The 26,746-nt window shown below is 44.7% G+C and overlaps 2 protein-coding genes across 2 annotated transcripts in view; one reads left to right on the plus strand and one right to left on the minus strand.

Annotated features, from left to right (window-relative positions):
* LOC309554200 (NACHT, LRR and PYD domains-containing protein 12-like) overlaps positions 1–26,746 on the plus strand; it is a 612,971-nt gene that overhangs the window by 154,065 nt on the left and 432,160 nt on the right. The gene's annotated exons all lie outside the window — the stretch shown is intronic.
* LOC309552462 (apoptosis-associated speck-like protein containing a CARD) overlaps positions 1–26,746 on the minus strand; it is a gene marked incomplete at its 3' end in the record, with an annotated part of 47,622 nt that overhangs the window by 12,353 nt on the left and 8,523 nt on the right. The window contains exon 2 of the mRNA XM_082253433.1: positions 2,407–2,464. Within this exon, the coding sequence (XP_082109559.1) occupies positions 2,407–2,428 (22 nt within the window). The 5' untranslated portion in view covers positions 2,429–2,464. The remainder of the gene's footprint in view (positions 1–2,406; positions 2,465–26,746) is intronic.

Raw genomic sequence — 26,746 nt, forward strand, 5'->3', positions numbered from 1 at the left:
ACATAATGTCCCAGAGGTGTTCTATAGGATCAGGAGAGTGTGGGGGCTATTCAATTATATTCAATTATATCAATTCCTTCATCCTCCAGGAACTGGCTGCATACTCTCGCTACATTAGGCTGGTCATTGTTGTGCACCAGGAGGAACCCAGGACCCACTGCACCAGCGTAGGGTCTAATAATGGGTCCAAAGATTTCATCCTAATACCTAATGGCAGTCAGGGTGCCATTTTCTAGCCTGTAGAGGTCTGTGTGTCCCTCCATGGATACGACTCCCCAGACCATCACTGACCCACCACCAAACAACATTGTTACAGGCAGCACAACATTCTCCACGGCTTCTCCAGACCCCTTCACGTCTGTCACATGTGCTCAGGGTGAACCTGCTCTCATCTGTGAAAAGCACAGGGGGCCAGTGGCGGATCTCCCAATTCTGGTGTTCAATGGCAAATGCCAATCAAGCTCCATGGTGCCAGGCAGTGAGCACAGGTTGCACTAGAGGACGTTGGGCCCTCAGGCCACCCTCATGAAGTCTGTTTCCGATTGTTTGGTCAGAGACATTCACACCAGTGGCCTGCTGGAGGTCATTTTGTAGGGCTCTGGCAGAGCTCATCCTGTTCCCCCTTGCACAAAGGAGCAGATACCGGTCCTGCTGATGGGTTATAGACCTTTTTGGCCCTGTCCAGCTCTCATACAATAATTGCAGAGGTTGCATATGCATCCCAACTCCTATGAGACACAACAAATCTTGTGGCAATGGCACATATTAATGTGCCATCCTGGAGGAGTTGGACTGCCTGTGCAACCTCTATAGGGTCCAGGTATGGCCTCATACTACCAGTAGTGACACCGACCCTAGCCAAATGCAAAACTAGTCAGAAAAGATGAAAAGGGGAAAAAAAAATTTAAGGGGCCTCCACCTATAAAACCATTCCTGTTTTGGAGGTTGTCTCGTTGTTGCCCATCTAGTGCCTCTGTTGTTAATTTTATTACCACCAAAGCAGCTGAAACTCATTAACAACCCCCTCTGCTACTTAACTGACCAGATCAATATCCCAAGAGTTTCATTGACTTGATTCTATACTCTGTTTAAAAAGTGTTCCTTTAATTTGTTTGAGCAGTGTTCAATGTTTGGGGGTTTTAAATAATCTTCAGGCCTAAAATGACTTTTTATATACATGTTTTCAAACAATGCAAAAACAGCTCTGGAAATGGAAGTGTTCAAATGTATAAATATCAAGGGCGCAATGTGTACATGGCCCGGGGATTTTCAGCCAGTAAATTAAGGGGGCCCGGTGATGTCACTGGTTGCTAAGGATGTGGCAGGTGCCAGAAGCTGGCTGCTTCTCTACCAGCCTTGACAGCAAAAGACAGAAGCTGGTAGTGGGGGAAAAACCCCGGCTGAATGGGCTGAAAATCTGCATTCGGAAACACACCTGAACAAGCAAAGTTCAGTCTGTGGAGTTCATCCCTATTCTCATCCAGTCCTGGTGACAACCACACCCCGTTCCTTTCCAGGATATTAATGAGACAGGAAGTGACAGAACCCCCTTTCCCCACAAAACAACTTTCAGGAATTTAAAATCTCCTCCATTCTATTCAAACTAAAAAATGGTTTTAATTAGACTTGAATATGCATTCCCAATACCCATTTCTTATATTACCCTACTAGAAAGAATCCTCACATCGTGCGGCATTACGTGGAAAGCAGGTCCCAAACTGCTGCAGCTGGGTGTCTTGCACTCCCCTGCTTGGTGGTATGTATTGGTGACTCCCTGTAAACCTTCACGCCTGTCCTGCTGCCCGGGGAGGGAGGTACCTGTGACCCTTTGACTGTAGAGGATACTATGGACCTTCATCTGCTCCTTGGTCTTCAATTGATCTCATCTTCATGATATTACAGTCCCCCTGAGGAAGACCTTCTATAGGTCGAAACACGTCAGCGTTTGTGCTCCCCCATTATCCACTAGTTGGGGTCGATGCTGTTTACTATCATGTTATGATATTGTATGAGATATATATTGTTACCATTTGTAACCGGAGCTCATAATTTACATTTCCCTAATATGGGGTCTTTTATCATGTGCACTATCTTTTCTTGTCACAAATCAATATGTTAATAAAGTATATTTTTATAATACCTTTTTTCATTTTTTGACTACTACCATGGCTGCCTAAAAACCCTCTTGGGGTAGATACTTCGGCATCAACTGTTTCCAGTAATTACCCTACTAGAAAGTAAACCTTACTTCTGAGGATGTCTACTGGCTCTGAGATTAGGGTCAGGGTATCAGGGTATGCCTGAATGGCATTGAATCTGCCATCCTTCTGCTCTACATTGTATTTATATAAATAAATTTCACAACAAAAGTCAAACCAACAACCTGTCCGGCATGGTAGTTCTCACCTCCAGGAACATTGGATGCCATAATTTACGATTTGAGACCCACCATTCAGACCATGTCCTGGAATTAAAAGGAAACAATTATTATAGCTAAATTGATTAAATTATGATTATTGATTATTGATTAACGCATGATTGCCTGGGATGTGGGTAAAAATTAATCCCATTCCATTATATGGACTACATGGCTACACTTCCAGTTCTCCTCCACATTTGATAAGTTTATGACTGACTGCCCAGGACCTTCTCAGGGGTAGAGATTGTCCTCCTCTTTTATTTTCCACTTATTTTCCTTCCTTTCAATAGTTTTTATTGAAATATGCAAAAAGATAACAAAAGAACATAAGATATCAAGGCAATCGAACAATAAGGGTATACAAGACTCGTCACTCAACACAGTGTAAAAAGTACAGTCTTGGCATCTTGATGTTAAAAGAGGGTAGAGGATGTTAATATGACACAATAGATGGTTGAAATACTCACAGAAATATGTAATGAGCTTATTAGGGCTGAGATCCAAATAAAAGCGGGAGCCAATTTCTCCGGGGCACCCCAAAAGGGAACATGCTGTACCCCAGAGAAAAAGCGTCTGAAAGAGTCGGAAGGAGACCAGCCTCAGTAGACCAGGGGATAAGCAACCAGTGTCAAACATGGAGAGATAGTTTGATGAGCCAAAAACTACCAGATAAATGGAGGTGAGTAAACAACAGTGGTGTATTTTAGTTTTGTGCTGCCCTAGGCAAGAGTAAAATTGGACGCCCCCCTCCCTTTCCTATGTAAATGTGCCCCACTCCTTCCTTTTTAATGGATGTGACTCTCTCCAAAATTAAAGGACTACAAGTCCCAGCATGAACCCCTGAGATCTCATGAGAGGGGATGGGAGAGAGAGAGGGGGGGGTGAGAGAGAGGGGGGTGTGAGAGAGAGAGGAGGGATGAGAGAGAGGGGGTGGTGAGAGAGAGGGGGATGAGAGAGAGAGAGAGAGAGGGGGGGAGAGAGGAGGGATGAGAGAGAGAGAGAGAGAGAGGGGGGGAGAGAGAGAGAGGGGGGAGAGAGAGAGAGAGAGAGAGGAGGGATGAGAGGGGGATGAGAAAGAGAGAGGGGGTGAGAGAGAGAGAGGGGGGTGAGAGAGAGAGAGGGGGTGAGAGAGAGAGGGGGTGAGAGAGAGGGGGGGGATGAGAGAGAGAGGGGATGAGAGAGAGAGAGGAGGGATGATAGAGAGGAGAGATGATAGAGAGAAAGAGAGGGGGATGTGAGGGAGAGAGATAGGGGAGGTGGGGAGGTGAGAGAGAGGGGGTGAGACAGAGGATGAGAGAGAGAGAGAGAGAGAGAGGGTATGTTTTTTTCAAAAATTAAAAATCGCAGAGGTGATCAAATACCACCAAAAGAAAGCTCTATTTGTGGGGGAAAAAAGGACATAAATGTAATTTGGGTACAGCGTTGCACGACCGCGCAATTGTTCGTTAAAGTAACGCAGTGCCGAATCGCAAAATATGGCCTGGTCAGGAAGGGGGTAAAATCTTCCGGTCTTAAAGTGCTTAAAAATACGCTCATTGAGAATTTTTTTGTCAAAGACATGTAGCTAAATACATTTTGGCCTAAATATATGACAAAAATTTAATATATCGGATATTTTAGTAAGTAGAAAATGTCAATTTTTTTGCAAAATTTTCGCTCTTTTTTTATTAATATCGCAAAAAATGAAAAGCGCAGAGGTGATCAAATACCACCAAAAAAAAAAGCTGTGTTTGTGGGAAAAAAAGCATGTAAATTTCGTTTGGGTACAGGGTTGCATGACTGCGCAATTGTCAGTTAAAGTCACGCAGTGCCAAGTTGTAAAAAGTGGCCTGGACGTTAAGCAGGAAATCCTCCGATGGTAAAGTGGTTAAACTGCATAAAAATGGGTTCAACATGAAACTGAAAATAGGTGTGCTGCCCTGTGCCCTAAGACAGCATGTACCCAGCTGGGGTGTTGGGGCGTAGGGATCACACACCCTATCATAAGATCGATGATGACATGTTTTACAGAGTATAAGCTCAATAATGACATAGGATATCTTACTGTACTTGACCGATAAGTCTCTGATTTGTATCCTAATGTTTCACAAAATGTAATAACGTTCATTTACGTATCATTTCTGTTCTTTTCTTTCCATTACTCATTGCTTATGTATGAAAATTCTAATAAAAATCGATTGAACATAAACTGATTAAATTATAACTTGTTTTAGCAAATCCAGTCATCAGACCTCCCCATTAATATCACAGCTAGATGTCTACCCAGCGCAAACTGTAGATGACCCCCCAGGATCCCTCTCCAGCCAGCACCATACAGGACCAGACCACTCTTCATGTACCTCTATAGTTGTACGCAACCAAGTCGTAGATTTGACCTGCAAGTCAGAATTAACATAATTCTTTTTTGAAATATGAACTTCCCAAACTATCTCTACTTCCCCTTTGGATTCTTTACCAGGCAGGTACTATGGCCCTCAATTTGGCCAGAGAAACTCTGCTCCAGTATGCTGTGGTGATACAATCCCATATGCCTGGTACACACTATGAGTTTTTCAGTGGGCTGAATGAAAAAAAAATTGACAGATTGCCGACTGCCCTCAATATATTTACTGCAGCAGTCAGCCCCTCGCAGGCAAAGCGACGTAGGACTACGTCGCTAGCCTGTGAGGCTCTAGGGAGGCACGCTCCCGCTCGCTCATGGATCCCCCCCCCCCTGCGCATGTGCCCGGCAGACCCGATGTCCTCCGGTCACTCGCGATCGTCCGTTACACCGGGAGAAAGGCAGGCGGCTAATGTAAACACATCCGCCTTTCATTCGCCCCTGTGTAAGAATGGAGATCACACGGTTCTGCTATGTAGGACCGTTGATCTCTGTTCTTACACCTCAAGCCACATCCAATCACAGTTAGAAGCACGCCCCTAGGGACACACATAACCCCTCCTTCTCAAATACAGTTAACCCCTTCACTGCCAGTGTCTTTTTTACAGTAACAGTGCATATGTATAGCACTGATTACTGTAGTAATGTCACTGGTAACCCCAAAAGTGTCAAAAATGTCAGTCAAGGGTCCGATCTGTCTGCCGCAATGTCGCAGTCCCGCAAAAAAAAAAAAAAAAAATCACAGATCGCCGCCATTACTCGTTAAAAAAAAAAACAACAAAAATGACAAAAATCTTTCCCTTAGTTAGTAAACGCAATAACTTTTGCGCAAACCAATCAAAATACGCTTTTTGCGATTTTTTTCACCAAACATATGTAGCATAAAACAAATTGGCCTAAAATGTTAAAAAATTTTGATTTTTACATTTTTTGGGGGGAATTTCATATAAAAAATTGTGAAAAATATTGTTATTTTTGCAAAATTGACGCTCTTTTTTTGTTTATATGATCAAAAAATCGCACAGGTGATCAAATACCACCAAAAGAAAGCTCTGTTTGTGGGAAAAAAAGGACGTCAAATTTGCTTAGGTACAGCGTCGCATGACCGCGCATTTGTCTGTTAAAGTCACGCAGTGCCGAATCGCAAAATAGGCCCTGGTCAGCAAGGGGGTAAAATCTTCCGGGGCTTAAGTTGTTAACACAGGTGATGTTAGTACGGCAATCTCTCCCACCCCCCGCTAAGCTATAGTGTTCTGAGAATGGATGCTGGTCTTATCAGCATGCCGTTCGACAGAAGTCAGTGGTGAGACCAGCTTCTGTTGGGCGAGGAGCTGTACACATGCTTTTGACTGCTTTTCAGTCTATGTGTACCAGGCTTTATGGGAAAAGGTCTACAAAACAAAAGGACCTTTGTCCTCAGTTATTTGATAAATATTCTTATCATTCGGAGTGACAGCCAAGACAGGTCATAGTATTGGCTTGTATATGTTCATTTCTGGTAAAAACAGGGCTTTTTTTTTTCACAAAATAGGTGCAGGAACTCAACTATGACCTCCCCGTCCCCCTTTAAAACTGCATTAAATAGCGGGTGTGGTCAAACTTCACTAATGCCTCGTACACACGCAACGATTATCGGCCGATTGGTTGAAATGTGCTCTAAACTGCACACTAATTTTATCGGCCAACAAAAATCTACTTCAGAAGTGATGTCATGTTCTGGTTTACTTTTCATGTGTTTTTTCTTCTCTGAGCATGCCCAGTCTTGCTCATCACATTTTTGTCTGCCGAAATCTGTACTGACTGACGGAAAATCGGCCGTTGTGTTGACGGCCAACAAAAATTTTATAGCATGCACACCAGATTTTGTTCGGCCGAAAAGTCGCAGTCGGTTGTCGGAAGCATCATACTAACAAGCCGAAAATCGGCCGATCGGACGTTGGCCGAAAATTCACGGCCAACTATCGTTGCGTGTGTACGAGGCATAACAGTGGGTGGGTCTTAAAGGGGCATTAACTACCAAGAGTGCATTATATACAGAGTGAGGGGGAAAGGGGCGGGGGTTACAGAGTGCAGAGTTCTGGGTACCTTACTTTCAGAGTTCAGGGGTGTGCTGCTTACAGAGTGCAAAGTTCAGCCTTCTTTCACAGCTGCTTACCACTGCATCCCCCATCCAAATCTCACTTTCACCCCTCTTCAGCTCTGACCATTGCATGCAACTTCACTTCCCCATCTTCTCCCCCCCCCCCCCAAAAGCTTTACCATCTTCCACATGTCTTACTTTTGTTGCTGTATTAAACTAAAGCACCCAGCCGGTGCTAGTAGGCACTGCACTCTGTAGGTGGCTTATCTCCCTCACTTGTAGGGAGATCATTCAGTGGGTCATCATCCACACTTCCCCCCAGGCACCTGCAATCTCCCTTGTCCCCATCGTGCACTCAGTGAGAGCCGCTCAGGAGATCATATCTGTGGGAGCCATTGGGAGACAAGCTGTCACTTGTAAACACAGAAGCTGGACTTTTCTGTTTACAAGTGATAGTGGTGAGCAGGGTTCGGAGTAGGGAATGACCGATTAACGGCAAAGCCGATCATCGGAGGGCCAATTTTCACTTTTTACGATATATCTGTATCGGCCCCGAAACTGGCCGATATTACCGATATTCCAAATATTGCTCATGTAAGGGTAAAATGATGTCACATAGCATAATTCCATTCACAAATGTTTTTGAATATGCCACTCACATATGTACAAAAGATATAAGCAATTCCACATTAGTAGATCTGCTGGCAGATCGGTATCTCTCACCCACTTGCCGTAAGTGGTACCCGGGTGATACCGCTCCGTTCGGCATCCACTCAATATCGCTCCGTCCCTCACCCGCTCCATCTCCCACCCACCCGATACTGCCTTGTCTCTCACCCACTTGCCGTAAGTGACAACCGGGTGATACCGCTCCATCCGGCATACGATCTCGGAGTTCACGTGGTCACGCCGTGATGGAGCAGGTGAGAGATGGAGTGGGTGCCGGACAGAGCGGTAAGACCTGGGTATCACATACGGTATGTGGGTGAGAGATACCGATCTGCCAGCAGATCTGCTAACGTGGAATTGCTTATACTGTATGTTTTGTACATTATGTGAGTGGCATATTCAACAACATTTGTAAATGGAATTATGCTATGTGAAATCATTTTACCCTTACATGAGCATCACCATCTAATGGTTGGAGGAGGAGAAGACTAGTCTCCGACCCTGACATAGGATGTACAAATAATCGGCCCATATTGGCCAATACCGATATGCGATGGCCAAAATATAGGTATCGGCAACGGAAAACCGATATTGGTCGATCCCTAGTTCAGAGAGCCTGAGCCAGAGGTGGTGGCACTGAGTTCCACCAAGTTCCAGCTGAAAAAAAGCCCTGGGTGGGTATAAAACATGTGACAAACATTGCTCAATTCTAGATGTTGGATTGGACTTGTACACATAAACCTTATGAAGATGACTTTCTTCTCTGTCACATATCTGAAAAAAGGGTAAAACAGGGATGAAGACCCTCGTGTGGCGTGGATCAGATTGGAGAAAAATGGTTCCTTATTTCTATAGAATGAGGGACCTCTTTGCTATGAATGTAATAGAGGTGAGATGGATCTAAGGACACTCATGACAACCATATACCAGAAGACATTTCATCCAGTACAATAAAAAAGTCCCATACATGTGAAGAGACAATTTCCTTCAGATAAGTGTCAGATCTTCTCCCCTTTTTTAATATTTTATACAATTGTAAGGAGTTGACACAATTCAGTATTGGGCTAAAAAAAAGTGCAGAATTTTAGTAGATATCTCAAGCAAGAGCTGCAAAATATAATCACCCTTAAAGTGGTGCTAAAGGCATTCTATGCACAAAGGTAGAAAAAAACCTTCTGTGTACAGCAGCCCCCCTGCCCCCCAATATTCATCTAAACCCCATCGTAATTCAGAGATGTACACAATGTTAACAGGCGCTTAATCACAGAACCAAAAGTCCATGGAGTTAAAAGTCATTAATGGCACAGGGGTTGAAAAAGTCCACCATGTAAGGCAGCCATCCAGAAACCAAAAGCCAGGGGTTCCACAGGGCTAAAACAAAGACAGACAGAGGTGCCTCTAAGTGTAGACTTTATGCAACAGGTTTAATAAAAATTATGCACTCACGTTAGTAAGCATATATTCATGCCCATAAAACAAGGTTCCAGTGTGGAGAAGTGTACATCATCCGGTCATGGACATCCGTCCTGCTGGAGCCGAAATCCTTTCACCGTGGCCGGCTTGTACGGCAAGGTTAGAACCAGGAAGTAGGCTTGGTGTATTTGCTTGACAGCGAGGCTTGGTGGATAGTCAAAATTGGATGATGTCATCTGCATGCGACGCGTTTCCGAGCGTGCTTGCTGCCTGGGGGAGGGCAGCCGCGCTCCTTCTTCATGGCAAGCATAATAGCAAGTGACACGGTGCACATTTATTATTTCATTATTTAAATGCGCACCGTGTCACTTGCTATTATACTTGCCGTGAAGAAGGAGCGCGGCTGCCCTCCCCCAGGCAGCAAGTACGCTCGGAAACGCGTCGCATGCAGATGACTATCCACCAAGCCTCGCTGTCAAGCAAATACACAGAGCCCACTTCCTGGTTCTAACCTTGCCGTACAAGCCAGCCACGGTGAAAGGATTTCGGCTCCAGCAGGACGGATGTCCATGACCGGATGATGTACACTTCTCCAGACTGGAACTTTGTTTTATGGGCATGAATATATACTTACTAACGTGAGTGCATAATTTTATTCATTAAACCTGTTGCATAAAGTCTAAACTTAGAGGCGCCTCTGTCTGTCCTTCCTTCTTTTTTTTAAATTCAGAGATGTGATCGAGAGCCTCGGCTCTTCGGGGACTCTCCCTCCTCATTGGCTGTCGATCACAGCCAGTAAGCCAACGGGGGAAGTGGTGGGGCAGGGCCAAGCTGCGGCTGTGTGTGAATGCTTGGGTAAATGCCATGCCTGACAAAGGGGCCCTGCGTAACTCAGAAACTTTGCACTATGTCTTCTGTAATGTGATCATTCTTCGATAAAGATTTGGATCGGGGCTGTTCTGTGCAAAAAACACTCCACAGAGCAGGTAAGTATAACATGTTTTTTTTTTTTTTTTACGTGCCTTTCATATCACTTTAATTAAGAGGACTCTATAAATCACACAGGTGTCATCCAGGAACTCTACTGTTTTGTGGAAATGTTTGATCCTAAACTGCAAACCTGCCTGAAGCTCCAGGGACAATTCCCCATATATACGCTAAGTCTGGTCCCATGACATGAGATCTCATGGCCAGACCCTGGAGACATGCAAGGAAGATTCTCAGAAGCAGCACTTAGCGTGGCCTGTCAGTGCTGCTTAAGTGCTGAGGCTTTCAATGTTTAACTGTATTTTTTCCATGTAAAGGGAGAGCTGCGCTAAATTGATGGAAAACCAGAGTCACCCAGTATGAACAAAATAAGGTAAACCCACAATAACAGATGGTACTATGTCAAATAAATTCTCCTGCAACACAGACACATGTATGTCACAAATTGTCAGCAGGCATAAATACAGATGTGAGAAATAGTCCATCAAAAAAGTCCATAAGGTTGAATAGGTGTCCAGTGAAAAGGATGAAACCACACACCGCTTTCAACGTGTCTAATTCCACAGGTGCCACATGCAAAGAGCTCAAGATCTGCTTACCAGAGCTCATAGGATTATGAGCATAACACACATGTCCACAAATGGGCCAACCAAAATCGACCATGTGTAGCGTAATACCACTATTCTTGGGCGGATGACCCCGAGCTGAAATAGGAGCCTCTCGGTGTTCCACGTTCCAAAAAAAAGAAGGGTACGATAGCGTAGTACGTCCACACAAGTTTATTAAACATAGGTTAAAAAAACACTTACATTGTATATAAGAACAAGCGCTTGTAATAGTCTAATGCCGCCCGACTTCCGGGTCGCGTCGTGGTGACGTCAGCACGCCTTCCCTACGCCGTTTCGTGACACCTCACGTCTTCCAGGGGATGCGGGCGGCGCGCTGACGCACCACTTAAATAACAAACAACAGACCACCTCCTCCGCTGTCACACGGGACGGAAGCCGCCATCTTAACTAATGGAATGCCACTACCTAAGAGGTTTAACACCAAGGCAGGCAAAAAAACCACATAATCTCAAAAACAAAGCCACCGGAAGGAGCTAGGTCCGTATCAATATGCCATTTTAGACAGAAAGCTACATTGCAAAACAAACATCGTGTTGGTCCAAAAGCCCCCATGATGCTGTAATCAATTATACTGACAAATAATATGCAATTAGCCTCAATATCACAAAGACTTCACAAATGGGCAAACGCCCAATCTGCCATACTAAATGCTGGCAAAGTGGAAAAGGGAACCTAATCCATACAGCATAATCACAATAATATGAATAGACACTAGTATTTAAATAAGTCTACTGGGGCAGACAAAAAAGTAATTTGGGCAAAAGTAAGGATAGATTAGATCGTAATCTCTATATTACTAGATACTGTCCAGGCCCTTCTAAAATAAATAAACAATGATAAAAGTTCACCTATGTGACATTACATGAAATGTCCACATAATGGAAATGTTAAAAAAGGGGGCCAATCCTTGTCCCAAATCCATACAGCATAAACGCAGCATCATGAAAACCCATGGACACTACCCGATGCTTGTTGGTAAATACATGTAAATTACATAAATACATATAACAGCATTTTAAATATGTCAAGCATAGCCGAATAAATACACACTTTACGTGCGAACAAATGAAGGCAACCCCAAGCAAAAGGATCTGGAAGATTTTTAAATAAATAAGAAGATCCAAGCAGCAAAAAATAAAAGGTGAATAAATAAAAATTTAAATAAATAAAAAATTCCTTTTACAAGGAAGCATAATCCAAGGGACCAAAGGGATTGAGAAGGATCAGATGAGTACATAGACCTCAAGAATTATCTATGAATGCGTTCACATCCGTATCAATATTCAAACCAAACGGAGTGAACGTCTTCATCTTGTAGATCCAGGTCATCTCAAGTTTGGACAATCCCCTGACGAAGGGTTCCCCTCTCCAATGTGGAGAAAATTTATCGATCCCGAGAAAGATAGTACCTCGAGGGTCCTTGTTATGCTTGATCCTATAATGATTGGAAACAGAGTGTTTCCTGAAGCCCTTCTTGATGTTAGCAATGTGCTCGTTGCAGCGCACTTGAAAGGCACGTTTGGTCCTGCCAATATATTGCAGGCCACACGGGCACTGCAACAAGTACACAATCCCTGTTGAAGTACAAGAAATACAGGGCTTGATAGGGAAGCTGACACCCAAGCTAGTAGAGCGAATATCCCTGGTATTTCTCTGTTTGCATGCATTATAATAGCAAGTTTGACAACGGTTACACTTATAGTAACCCTTGAGTTGATCAAAGAAAGTAGGCTTAGGCCCGGGTACATCAAGAACGTTCGGTGCCAATTTGTCACGCAAAGTAGTGGCACCCCTAAAGATGACCCAGGGTTTCGTGGGTAAAACCTCTCTCAAGGTCCGGTCATTTTTTAGGATGTGCCAGTGTCGTTCTATGATGTTTTTTATCTTTCTATATTGAGTGGAGTAGGTGGTCACAAAGGGAGCAGTGTAAGCAGGCTGTGTGATAGCTGATCTAGTAGAGCCAGTTAACATGGCAGATCTATCCATAGCCTCCACTGTATTGAGGGTCCCAGTGAGAAAAGATTCCTCATAACCCTTGTCCAAAAAACGGTCAGTAAGGACCTGTGCTTGACATACAAAGTCCTCGTGACGGGTACAATTGCGTTTGAGCCGCATATACTGCCCCTTCGGCACAGCTTGCAACCAGGGGGAGTAATGACAGCTGTCTGTCGGAATGTAGGCATTCCTGTCGGTTGCTTTGAAGTATGTTCTTGTAATAAACTTGACCTCATCACGAGAGATGGTCAAGTCCAAAAAGTTAATGGACTCCTGGCTGGCTTCAAAACTGAGCTTAATACCTCTGTTATTGTTGTTCAGTTCTTCCATGAACACATCCAGCTCAGATCTAGGCCCATCCCATAGGAGGAGGACGTCATCAATGTACCTAGCCCAGAGCAAGATCTGGGGTTTAGCACTATTATAGATGACGTCCTCCTCCCACTGGGCCATAAAGAGGTTGGCGAGTGAGGGGGCATACTTCGCCCCCATCGCCACTCCTCTATCCTGGCGATAGTATTGCCCCCCAAACCAGAAATAGTTAGATCTGGTGGCAAATTTGAGTAGATCCATAATCAGCTGGGTCTGAAGTACAGGAATATCAGAGTCCCGGATAAGAGAATCCTCCACAGCCTTCAGTCCCAATTCATGCGGGATTATAGAATACAGGGAAGCCACATCTGCTGTGACAAGCCACAGGCCATCTACTGGGGCAATGGTTTCCAGCATGTTAATAACATGCCGAGTGTCCTTTATGTAAGATGGAATAAGCCGTACCAAAGGCTGAAGATACGAGTCTATATACCTCCCCACCCGGGACGTCACAGAGTCTATGCCACTGACAATGGGACGGCCCGGGGGGGAGGTTAGACTCTTATGTATCTTTGGTAAGTAGTAAATGATAGGCGTTCTTGGGGCCTTAGGTACCAAATAGGTCTTCTCTTTCTTATTCAAAATACCCAGAGAATGACCTTTGGACACAATATTTTCCAATTCTCTCTTATAACGGGTACCAGGGTCTTTTGGGAGGGGGGTATAGGTGTCGGAATCGCTGAGAATCCGCCTCATTTCAGACAGATAATCATCCCTATCCAACACTACTATACCACCCCCCTTGTCCGCTGGGCGGATCACCAGATCTTTATTCTGGCATAAGGTGTCCAGACCCAGGGTAAGTTTCTGGCTCAACCTGTTCTTGCGAACCTGGACATCGTTTAGATCCCGGATCACTACATCCCTAAACACCTTAAGGGAGGGTGCCAGGGCTCCAGGAGGATTAAATAAGGAGGCATTGGACAAATTGGAATGCTGGAAATGTGTGGGGACGGACTTCTTATCAGTTATAGGATTCCCCAACACATATTTTTGAATGTTGACCTTTCGGACAAATTTGTGAATGTCCATATAAGTTTGGAACTTATTTAATGGCCTAGGTGGAGCAAACTTAAGCCCTTTGTCAAGAATACTCATTTCAGAGTCAGACAAGGCCTGACGACTCAGGTTAAAAATACCAGCCCCACCTAGGTTCTTTTCTTTGCCCTTAAGTTGTAGCCTCCTCCCTCCTCTGGTGCCCCTTGGTTTTCTAACGGCCTTAGTGGGCCTTGTTTGACCCCTTGAAAACCCCAACCAGGGTAGCTCTGTTGGACTGGTTCATCCTGGGAGGGGAATTGTTTGTTCAATGAGGTACAAGTACTTGTGCCCTCCCCAGGGTCTTCAATGGCCTGTGACCTAGGTTCAATCTGTCTCTCCATTGGGGCTTGATTGTCCCTTAAAGGGTAGAACTGATTTTGAACCGGCACATTGGGCCTATATTCAAGACCGTCATCTCCATCCCGATCCCTAGAGGGCATGCGTTGACCCTGCTGCTCATATGATCTATAATCGGGTCTAGGCCTCCACTGCTGGGATTGGCCATTACTCTGTCCATAATACTGACCATAGGGCCCCCTATTATCAGGAACAAAGTCGGGTCTAGGTCTCCACTGTTGGTATTGATTGTTACCATAATGCTGGTCATGGGTTCCTCTATTATTAGGACCCTGAGGACGGTAGGGGGAATTGTTCTCCTTATAATGAGGTGACCAATTCCTATTATATTGATTACCCTGTTTATTACCACGAAAATTACCTCTACCACGCCCTCTGGCTCTACCCCTAGAGGGGGACTTAAAAGACTGGTAGTATTCCCTCTGTGGTAGGCTTAGTTGGGGCGGGTTGGTTCCATTAACAGGATTCATGGGTTCAGCTCCCGTCCGGATGAGTGGTACTGTGGTTGTCTCAACCGAAACGGCAGGTACCAGTTTTTTTTGCCACTCAAAAACCGTGCTGGTCTTATAATCACCCAGGTCCCTATTATATTTTTTCCGCTTTTTGATTTTTTGGTCCCTTTCTTCCTTTTCAAGAACCTTGAGGAGGTTGCCAGAGCAGGCAATATATTCCTCATTGTCCTTGAGTGGGACCAACTTATCCTTAACCAACTTAATTTCTGTATCCAGTTTGGCTAGTTTAGCTGTTTTACGCTTAATCAAAAACCTCAACAAGTCCAAACCAGCCTCATTGAAATATTTGTGCCATTGCTCAAGCTCCTCCTCCCCATTTTGGGGACTCACCTCCCAACGGAGGCTGCGGGGAACCATAGAATTTTTAATGTACACCTCAAGGAAGGCCAAATCCCATTGGGTATGGACTTCAGAGACCATCAGGTTTTTCTTATGCCAGAATAAAGATCTGGTGATCCGCCCAGCGGACAAGGGGGGTGGTATAGTAGTGTTGGATAGGGATGATTATCTGTCTGAAATGAGGCGGATTCTCAGCGATTCCGACACCTATACCCCCCTCCCAAAAGACCCTGGTACCCGTTATAAGAGAGAATTGGAAAATATTGTGTCCAAAGGTCATTCTCTGGGTATTTTGAATAAGAAAGAGAAGACCTATTTGGTACCTAAGGCCCCAAGAACGCCTATCATTTACTACTTACCAAAGATACATAAGAGTCTAACCTCCCCCCCGGGCCGTCCCATTGTCAGTGGCATAGACTCTGTGACGTCCCGGGTGGGGAGGTATATAGACTCGTATCTTCAGCCTTTGGTACGGCTTATTCCATCTTACATAAAGGACACTCGGCATGTTATTAACATGCTGGAAACCATTGCCCCAGTAGATGGCCTGTGGCTTGTCACAGCAGATGTGGCTTCCCTGTATTCTATAATCCCGCATGAATTGGGACTGAAGGCTGTGGAGGATTCTCTTATCCGGGACTCTGATATTCCTGTACTTCAGACCCAGCTGATTATGGATCTACTCAAATTTGCCACCAGATCTAACTATTTCTGGTTTGGGGGGCAATACTATCGCCAGGATAGAGGAGTGGCGATGGGGGCGAAGTATGCCCCCTCACTCGCCAACCTCTTTATGGCCCAGTGGGAGGAGGACGTCATCTATAATAGTGCTAAACCCCAGATCTTGCTCTGGGCTAGGTACATTGATGACGTCCTCCTCCTATGGGATGGGCCTAGATCTGAGCTGGATGTGTTCATGGAAGAACTGAACAACAATAACAGAGGTATTAAGCTCAGTTTTGAAGCCAGCCAGGAGTCCATTAACTTTTTGGACTTGACCATCTCTCGTGATGAGGTCAAGTTTATTACAAGAACATACTTCAAAGCAACCGACAGGAATGCCTACATTCCGACAGACAGCTGTCATTACTCCCCCTGGTTGCAAGCTGTGCCGAAGGGGCAGTATATGCGGCTCAAACGCAATTGTACCCGTCACGAGGACTTTGTATGTCAAGCACAGGTCCTTACTGACCGTTTTTTGGACAAGGGTTATGAGGAATCTTTTCTCACTGGGACCCTCAATACAGTGGAGGCTATGGATAGATCTGCCATGTTAACTGGCTCTACTAGATCAGCTATCACACAGCCTGCTTACACTGCTCCCTTTGTGACCACCTACTCCACTCAATATAGAAAGATAAAAAACATCATAGAACGACACTGGCACATCCTAAAAAATGACCGGACCTTGAGAGAGGTTTTACCCACGAAACCCAGGGTCATCTTTAGGGGTGCCACTACTTTGCGTGACAAATTGGCACCGAACGTTCTTGATGTACCCGGGCCTAAGCCTACTTTCTTTGATCAACTCAAGGGTTACTATAAGTGTAACCGTTGTCAAACTTGCTATTATAATGCATGCAAACAGAGAAATACCAGGGATATTCGCTCTACTAGCTTGGGTGTCAGCTTCCCTATCAAGCCCTGTATTTCTTGTACTTCAACAGGGATTGTGTACTTGTTGCAGTGCCCGTGTGGCCTGCAATATATTGGCAGGACCAAACGTGCCTTTCAAGTGCGCTGCAACGAGCACATTGCTAACATCAAGAAGGGCTTCAGGAAACACTCTGTTTCCAATCATTATAGGATCAAGCATAACAAGGACCCTCGAGGTACTATCTTTCTCGGGATCGATAAATTTTCTCCACATTGGAGAGGGGAACCCTTCGTCAGGGGATTGTCCAAACTTGAGATGACCTGGATCTACAAGATGAAGACGTTCACTCCGTTTGGTTTGAATATTGATACGGATGTGAACGCATTCATAGATAATTCTTGAGGTCTATGTACTCATCTGATCCTTCTCAATCCCTTTGGTCCCTTGGATTATGCTTCCTTGTAAAAGGAATTTTTTATTTATTTAAATTTTTATTTATTCACCTTTTATTTTTTGCTGCTTGGATCTTCTTATTTATTTAAAAATCTTCCAGATCCTTTTGCTTGGGGTTGCCTTCATTTGTTCGCACGTAAAGTGTGTATTTATTCGGCTATGCTTGACATATTTAAAATGCTGTTATATGTATTTATGTAATTTACATGTATTTACCAACAAGCATCGGGTAGTGTCCATGGGTTTTCATGATGCTGCGTTTATGCTGTATGGATTTGGGACAAGGATTGGCCCCCTTTTTTAACATTTCCATTATGTGGACATTTCATGTAATGTCACATAGGTGAACTTTTATCATTGTTTATTTATTTTAGAAGGGCCTGGACAGTATCTAGTAATATAGAGATTACGATCTAATCTATCCTTACTTTTGCCCAAATTACTTTTTTGTCTGCCCCAGTAGACTTATTTAAATACTAGTGTCTATTCATATTATTGTGATTATGCTGTATGGATTAGGTTCCCTTTTCCACTTTGCCAGCATTTAGTATGGCAGATTGGGCGTTTGCCCATTTGTGAAGTCTTTGTGATATTGAGGCTAATTGCATATTATTTGTCAGTATAATTGATTACAGCATCATGGGGGCTTTTGGACCAACACGATGTTTGTTTTGCAATGTAGCTTTCTGTCTAAAATGGCATATTGATACGGACCTAGCTCCTTCCGGTGGCTTTGTTTTTGAGATTATGTGTTTTTTTTGCCTGCCTTGGTGTTAAACCTCTTAGGTAGTGGCATTCCATTAGTTAAGATGGCGGCTTCCGTCCCGTGTGACAGCGGAGGAGGTGGTCTGTTGTTTGTTATTTAAGTGGTGCGTCAGCGCGCCGCCCGCATCCCCTGGAAGACGTGAGGTGTCACGAAACGGCGTAGGGAAGGCGTGCTGACGTCACCACGACGCGACCCGGAAGTCGGGCGGCATTAGACTATTACAAGCGCTTGTTCTTATATACAATGTAAGTGTTTTTTTAACCTATGTTTAATAAACTTGTGTGGACGTACTACGCTATCGTACCCTTCTTTTTTTTGGAACGTGGAACACCGAGAGGCTCCTATTTCAGCTCGGGGTCATCCGCCCAAGAATAGTGGTATTACGCTACACATGGTCGATTTTGGTTGGCCCATTTGTGGACATGTGTGTTATGCTCATAATCCTATGAGCTCTGGTAAGCAGATCTTGAGCTCTTTGCATGTGGCACCTGTGGAATTAGACACGTTGAAAGCGGTGTGTGGTTTCATCCTTTTCACTGGACACCTATTCAACCTTATGGACTTTTTTGATGGACTATTTCTCACATCTGTATTTATGCCTGCTGACAATTTGTGACATACATGTGTCTGTGTTGCAGGAGAATTTATTTGACATAGTACCATCTGTTATTGTGGGTTTACCTTATTTTGTTCATACTGGGTGACTCTGGTTTTCCATCAATTTAGCGCAGCTCTCCCTTTACATCTTCTACTTAGTGACTCCCACTACAGCTGCTGCTTTTTCTTTGGCTTAGCGCGGTTATTTACTTTATATTTTTGATCTTGGAACGCTAACTGCTGCTCACAAGCCTTTATGGATATTTTTGAGTATCGGGCCTCAAGGATTGTAAATACAGAGGGAGTCTTCGAAGCCTTCTCTGAGAAAAGCAATGATATTAATGGCCTGTTCGTAAGATTGAAAAACCTGATGGTCTCTGAAGTCCATACCCAATGGGATTTGGCCTTCCTTGAGGTGTACATTAAAAATTCTATGGTTCCCCGCAGCCTCCGTTGGGAGGTGAGTCCCCAAAATGGGGAGGAGGAGCTTGAGCAATGGCACAAATATTTCAATGAGGCTGGTTTGGACTTGTTGAGGTTTTTGATTAAGCGTAAAACAGCTAAACTAGCCAAATTGGATACAGAAATTAAGTTGGTTAAGGATAAGTTGGTCCCACTCAAGGACAATGAGGAATATATTGCCTGCTCTGGCAACCTCCTCAAGGTTCTTGAAAAGGAAGAAAGGGACCAAAAAATCAAAAAGCGGAAAAAATATAATAGGGACCTGGGTGATTATAAGACCAGCACGGTTTTTGAGTGGCAAAAAAAACTGGTACCTGCCGTTTCGGTTGAGACAACCACAGTACCACTCATCCGGACGGGAGCTGAACCCATGAATCCTGTTAATGGAACCAACCCGCCCCAACTAAGCCTACCACAGAGGGAATACTACCAGTCTTTTAAGTCCCCCTCTAGGGGTAGAGCCAGAGGGCGTGGTAGAGGTAATTTTCGTGGTAATAAACAGGGTAATCAATATAATAGGAATTGGTCACCTCATTATAAGGAGAACAATTCCCCCTACCGTCCTCAGGGTCCTAATAATAGAGGAACCCATGACCAGCATTATGGTAACAATCAATACCAACAGTGGAGACCTAGACCCGACTTTGTTCCTGATAATAGGGGGCCCTATGGTCAGTATTATGGACAGAGTAATGGCCAATCCCAGCAGTGGAGGCCTAGACCCGATTATAGATCATATGAGCAGCAGGGTCAACGCATGCCCTCTAGGGATCGGGATGGAGATGACGGTCTTGAATATAGGCCCAATGTGCCGGTTCAAAATCAGTTCTACCCTTTAAGGGACAATCAAGCCCCAATGGAGAGACAGATTGAACCTAGGTCACAGGCCATTGAAGACCCTGGGGAGGGCACAAGTACTTGTACCTCATTGAACAAACAATTCCCCTCCCAGGATGAACCAGTCCAACAGAGCTACCCTGGTTGGGGTTTTCAAGGGGTCAAACAAGGCCCACTAAGGCCGTTAGAAAACCAAGGGGCACCAGAGGAGGGAGGAGGCTACAACTTAAGGGCAAAGAAAAGAACCTAGGTGGGGCTGGTATTTTTAACCTGAGTCGTCAGGCCTTGTCTGACTCTGAAATGAGTATTCTTGACAAAGGGCTTAAGTTTGCTCCACCTAGGCCATTAAATAAGTTCCAAACTTATATGGACATTCACAAATTTGTCCGAAAGGTCAACATTCAAAAATATGTGTTGGGGAATCCTATAACTGATAAGAAGTCCGTCCCCACACATTTCCAGCATTCCAATTTGTCCAATGCCTCCTTATTTAATCCTCCTGGAGCCCTGGCACCCTCCCTTAAGGTGTTTAGGGATGTAGTGATCCGGGATCTAAACGATGTCCAGGTTCGCAAGAACAGGTTGAGCCAGAAACTTACCCTGGGTCTGGACACCTTATGCCAGAATAAAGATCTGGTGATCCGCCCAGCGGACAAGGGGGGTGGTATAGTAGTGTTGGATAGGGATGATTATCTGTCTGAAATGAGGCGGATTCTCAGCGATTCCGACACCTATACCCCCCTCCCAAAAGACCCTGGTACCCGTTATAAGAGAGAATTGGAAAATATTGTGTCCAAAGGTCATTCTCTGGGTATTTTGAATAAGAAAGAGAAGACCTATTTGGTACCTAAGGCCCCAAGAACGCCTATCATTTACTACTTACCAAAGATACATAAGAGTCTAACCTCCCCCCCGGGCCGTCCCATTGTCAGTGGCATAGACTCTGTGACGTCCCGGGTGGGGAGGTATATAGACTCGTATCTTCAGCCTTTGGTACGGCTTATTCCATCTTACATAAAGGACACTCGGCATGTTATTAACATGCTGGAAACCATTGCCCCAGTAGATGGCCTGTGGCTTGTCACAGCAGATGTGGCTTCCCTGTATTCTATAATCCCGCATGAATTGGGACTGAAGGCTGTGGAGGATTCTCTTATCCGGGACTCTGATATTCCTGTACTTCAGACCCAGCTGATTATGGATCTACTCAAATTTGCCACCAGATCTAACTATTTCTGGTTTGGGGGGCAATACTATCGCCAGGATAGAGGAGTGGCGATGGGGGCGAAGTATGCCCCCTCACTCGCCAACCTCTTTATGGCCCAGTGGGAGGAGGACGTCATCTATAATAGTGCTAAACCCCAGATCTTGCTCTGGGCTAGGTACATTGATGACGTCCTCCTCCTATGGGATGGGCCTAGATCTGAGCTGGATGTGTTCATGGAAGAACTGAACAACAATAACAGAGGTATTAAGCTCAGTTTTGAAGCCAGCCAGGAGTCCATTAACTTTTTGGACTTGACCATCTCTCGTGATGAGGTCAAGTTTATTACAAGAACATACTTCAAAGCAACCGACAGGAATGCCTACATTCCGACAGACAGCTGTCATTACTCCCCCTGGTTGCAAGCTGTGCCGAAGGGGCAGTATATGCGGCTCAAACGCAATTGTACCCGTCACGAGGACTTTGTATGTCAAGCACAGGTCCTTACTGACCGTTTTTTGGACAAGGGTTATGAGGAATCTTTTCTCACTGGGACCCTCAATACAGTGGAGGCTATGGATAGATCTGCCATGTTAACTGGCTCTACTAGATCAGCTATCACACAGCCTGCTTACACTGCTCCCTTTGTGACCACCTACTCCACTCAATATAGAAAGATAAAAAACATCATAGAACGACACTGGCACATCCTAAAAAATGACCGGACCTTGAGAGAGGTTTTACCCACGAAACCCAGGGTCATCTTTAGGGGTGCCACTACTTTGCGTGACAAATTGGCACCGAACGTTCTTGATGTACCCGGGCCTAAGCCTACTTTCTTTGATCAACTCAAGGGTTACTATAAGTGTAACCGTTGTCAAACTTGCTATTATAATGCATGCAAACAGAGAAATACCAGGGATATTCGCTCTACTAGCTTGGGTGTCAGCTTCCCTATCAAGCCCTGTATTTCTTGTACTTCAACAGGGATTGTGTACTTGTTGCAGTGCCCGTGTGGCCTGCAATATATTGGCAGGACCAAACGTGCCTTTCAAGTGCGCTGCAACGAGCACATTGCTAACATCAAGAAGGGCTTCAGGAAACACTCTGTTTCCAATCATTATAGGATCAAGCATAACAAGGACCCTCGAGGTACTATCTTTCTCGGGATCGATAAATTTTCTCCACATTGGAGAGGGGAACCCTTCGTCAGGGGATTGTCCAAACTTGAGATGACCTGGATCTACAAGATGAAGACGTTCACTCCGTTTGGTTTGAATATTGATACGGATGTGAACGCATTCATAGATAATTCTTGAGGTCTATGTACTCATCTGATCCTTCTCAATCCCTTTGGTCCCTTGGATTATGCTTCCTTGTAAAAGGAATTTTTTATTTATTTAAATTTTTATTTATTCACCTTTTATTTTTTGCTGCTTGGATCTTCTTATTTATTTAAAAATCTTCCAGATCCTTTTGCTTGGGGTTGCCTTCATTTGTTCGCACGTAAAGTGTGTATTTATTCGGCTATGCTTGACATATTTAAAATGCTGTTATATGTATTTATGTAATTTACATGTATTTACCAACAAGCATCGGGTAGTGTCCATGGGTTTTCATGATGCTGCGTTTATGCTGTATGGATTTGGGACAAGGATTGGCCCCCTTTTTTAACATTTCCATTATGTGGACATTTCATGTAATGTCACATAGGTGAACTTTTATCATTGTTTATTTATTTTAGAAGGGCCTGGACAGTATCTAGTAATATAGAGATTACGATCTAATCTATCCTTACTTTTGCCCAAATTACTTTTTTGTCTGCCCCAGTAGACTTATTTAAATACTAGTGTCTATTCATATTATTGTGATTATGCTGTATGGATTAGGTTCCCTTTTCCACTTTGCCAGCATTTAGTATGGCAGATTGGGCGTTTGCCCATTTGTGAAGTCTTTGTGATATTGAGGCTAATTGCATATTATTTGTCAGTATAATTGATTACAGCATCATGGGGGCTTTTGGACCAACACGATGTTTGTTTTGCAATGTAGCTTTCTGTCTAAAATGGCATATTGATACGGACCTAGCTCCTTCCGGTGGCTTTGTTTTTGAGATTATGTGTTTTTTTTGCCTGCCTTGGTGTTAAACCTCTTAGGTAGTGGCATTCCATTAGTTAAGATGGCGGCTTCCGTCCCGTGTGACAGCGGAGGAGGTGGTCTGTTGTTTGTTATTTAAGTGGTGCGTCAGCGCGCCGCCCGCATCCCCTGGAAGACGTGAGGTGTCACGAAACGGCGTAGGGAAGGCGTGCTGACGTCACCACGACGCGACCCGGAAGTCGGGCGGCATTAGACTATTACAAGCGCTTGTTCTTATATACAATGTAAGTGTTTTTTTAACCTATGTTTAATAAACTTGTGTGGACGTACTACGCTATCGTACCCTTCTTTTTTTTGGAACGTGGAACACCGAGAGGCTCCTATTTCAGCTCGGGGTCATCCGCCCAAGAATAGTGGTATTACGCTACACATGGTCGATTTTGGTTGGCCCATTTGTGGACATGTGTGTTATGCTCATAATCCTATGAGCTCTGGTAAGCAGATCTTGAGCTCTTTGCATGTGGCACCTGTGGAATTAGACACGTTGAAAGCGGTGTGTGGTTTCATCCTTTTCACTGGACACCTATTCAACCTTATGGACTTTTTTGATGGACTATTTCTCACATCTGTATTTATGCCTGCTGACAATTTGTGACATACATGTGTCTGTGTTGCAGGAGAATTTATTTGACATAGTACCATCTGTTATTGTGGGTTTACCTTATTTTGTTCATACTGGGTGACTCTGGTTTTCCATCAATTTAGCGCAGCTCTCCCTTTACATCTTCTACTTAGTGACTCCCACTACAGCTGCTGCTTTTTCTTTGGCTTAGCGCGGTTATTTACTTTATGTATTTTTTCCATATATATATATTCTCAGTAAATGTTGAGTTTTAAACCCTTCCCTTTCCTACATGTAAAGATTAATGCTCCCCCAGATGTTTCCCAAGGCTGGAGAAAGAAGGATCCCTCTGAAACGGTTTGCCTATGTAAAGTTCCCTCTAATCCGTCTATCCAGGAGAGCCTGGAGTTATGACTTGACAGCTTTGTTGACCAAGTAGTCTCCATCCTCTTTAGCATCCTGGACTGCAACCATTACTAGCATCCCACCTTCACTTGACAGCTGCCCTCACTCCATAACAGAAAATACAGTAACTTTCCAGCAGCTGCAGACTTAAAGAGGAAGTAAAGTCCCCCCAAAAAAACGAGAAAAAAAAGCCCTATAAAGAGAAAGGCATTGCATACTAGCTCATTATGTAGTACTTACCTTAAAATGAAGCCCCCGCCGTGCCGCCACCTCAGCGACAGGACGGCGACATGTCCGGCCGTCCTGCTTCCAGGTTTGCGTCCTCCGGCCATCTCATTGGCCGGAGGCGCGATTACATCACTCCCGCGCCTGCGCGCGGGAGCCCCCGTTCACGGCACTGAGCTCTGAAGGAACGGCACGGGTGGCGGTTCCTTCAGAGCGCCTGCGCCGATGACGTCATCGGCAGTATGCACTCTAAATATCTCCTAAACGGTGCAAGTTTGGGAGATATTTATAGCACCTATAGGTAAGCCTTAATATAAGTTTACCTATAGGTAAAAGTTTGTGAGGTGGGTTTACAACCTCTTTAAGGCACTTTACTTTACTGTTAGAGAACTCAGGCTGCTATTGTACAATGTCCTCAACCACAACAACAACCAACACACTCCCACTTCCCCTGGCTGATGTTTTCTATCATTATCCTTGCCCAACAGCCTGACTCCACCCCTCTGGTTAGCTCAAAAGTCCCGAACACTGCTCCCTCCAGTCCTTCCTGACTGAGGTAGCTTCTGTATACTGCTTCTACTGCTGCAACTCTCAAAACTGTACACTACACACTGCATGCTGTACACTTTAACACTTCAGGACCCAACCGCTGGCGCCCCCTTTTTACTTCAGGGTCCTCTCACTTGGCACCCCCTCTACACTTCAGGGTCCTCTCACTTGGCACCCCCTCTAGACTTCAGGGTCCTCTCACTAGGCACCCCCTCTACACTTCAGGGTTCTCGCACTGGCACCCCCTTTTGCTCTTGCTCCTGCACCGGCTAGCTAGCACCTGGATCCCTCTGACCTTCACCGGAGTGGTCCCCTTTCTCTAGGCAGACCCCCAGAGGCAGGTTGCAGTACTCATAAACTGGAAATGCTTTCCTGAAACTTGACCCCTCTCTGCTCCGCTGGTCCTCAGCACACCGGATCCTCTCTGGAGCTCAGCTCAGCTCTCTGTCCTCTCAGGCAAGCCGCCTGGGACACCCTATTCCTTTGACAGGAGGAGAGACAGTCGTACTCTCCCTCCTGGTACTCTGCTTCCCACCAAAGATGCTGCGTCATGCGCTCCCCTCAAACTTATACCCACTGCCAGAATGCTGTGCGCCAGAATCTGCCTTTCTGGGGTAGAAACAGGCCTGGGTGTGCCATTGGCTGGTTTTCCTCCACTGCTCAATGAGAACCCTCTCATGGAGCACTGTGGGGAGACTCCCCAATCTCAACAGCCACACCTGGGAGACATGACGGCCCAGCTGAAAATCATGGCCCTGCTGATAAGCAGACAAGGCACACTATACTTTACCTAGCACCTACCTTGTAGGGTGCTACATATATAAGGAGCATATCCGGTATCAGGGTATTGTGTATCAGGGTATTGTGATGGCATATCCGGTATCAGGGTATTGTGTATCGGGGTATTGTGTTGGCATATCCGGTATCAGGGTATTGTGTTTCGGGGTATTGTGTTGGCATATCCGGTATCAGGGTATTGTGTTGGTGTAGGTGTATTGTGTATCAGGGTATTGTGATGGCATATCCGGTATCAGGGTATTGTGTATCGGGGTATTGTGTTGGCATATCCGGTATCAGGGTATTGTGTATCGGGGTATTGTGTTGGCATATCCGGTATCAGGGTATTGTGTTGGTGTAGGTGTATTGTGTATCGGGGTATTGTGTTGGCATATCCAGTATTAGGGTATTATGTTGGCATATCCGGTATCAGGGTATTGTGTGACCATATCTGATATCTGGGTATTGTGTTGATGTGTCTGGTATCAGGGTATTGTGTTGGCATATCTGGTATCAGTGTATTGTGTTGGCGTATCCAGTATCAGGGTATTGTGTTAGTGTATCCAGTATTATGGTATTGTGTTGGCAGCTTTCCAGTCTAATTTATTTTCTTCTTGGACCCAAGTGCAGATTTTTTATTTTTAACCACCTATACAGTTGGCAGTGACAGAACACCTCTTATATTTTCAAACATATACAAGCCCCATGCTCCATCCTGCTCCATTAGTCAATAGTCATTATTGTTAAGATATATGACATTTTGTTTATATGCCCTTATACAGCTTATCCATTGATCTACAGTGATATGAATATGTTGTCTGTTTGTTAACCAGGAAGTGTTTAAATAAAGTTGCACTCACTAAAAAAAAAAAAAAAAGACAGAAAAAAGAGGCAGCAGAGACTGCAGTGTGTGTTCCTGAGAAAACTAAAGCATGGTGCCTGTGTGAGTCTGTCCTCCATCAAAG

Source organism: Pelophylax lessonae (assembly GCF_965119305.1).
Source record: "Pelophylax lessonae genome assembly, chromosome: 4".
Taxonomy (NCBI): domain Eukaryota; kingdom Metazoa; phylum Chordata; class Amphibia; order Anura; family Ranidae; genus Pelophylax; species Pelophylax lessonae.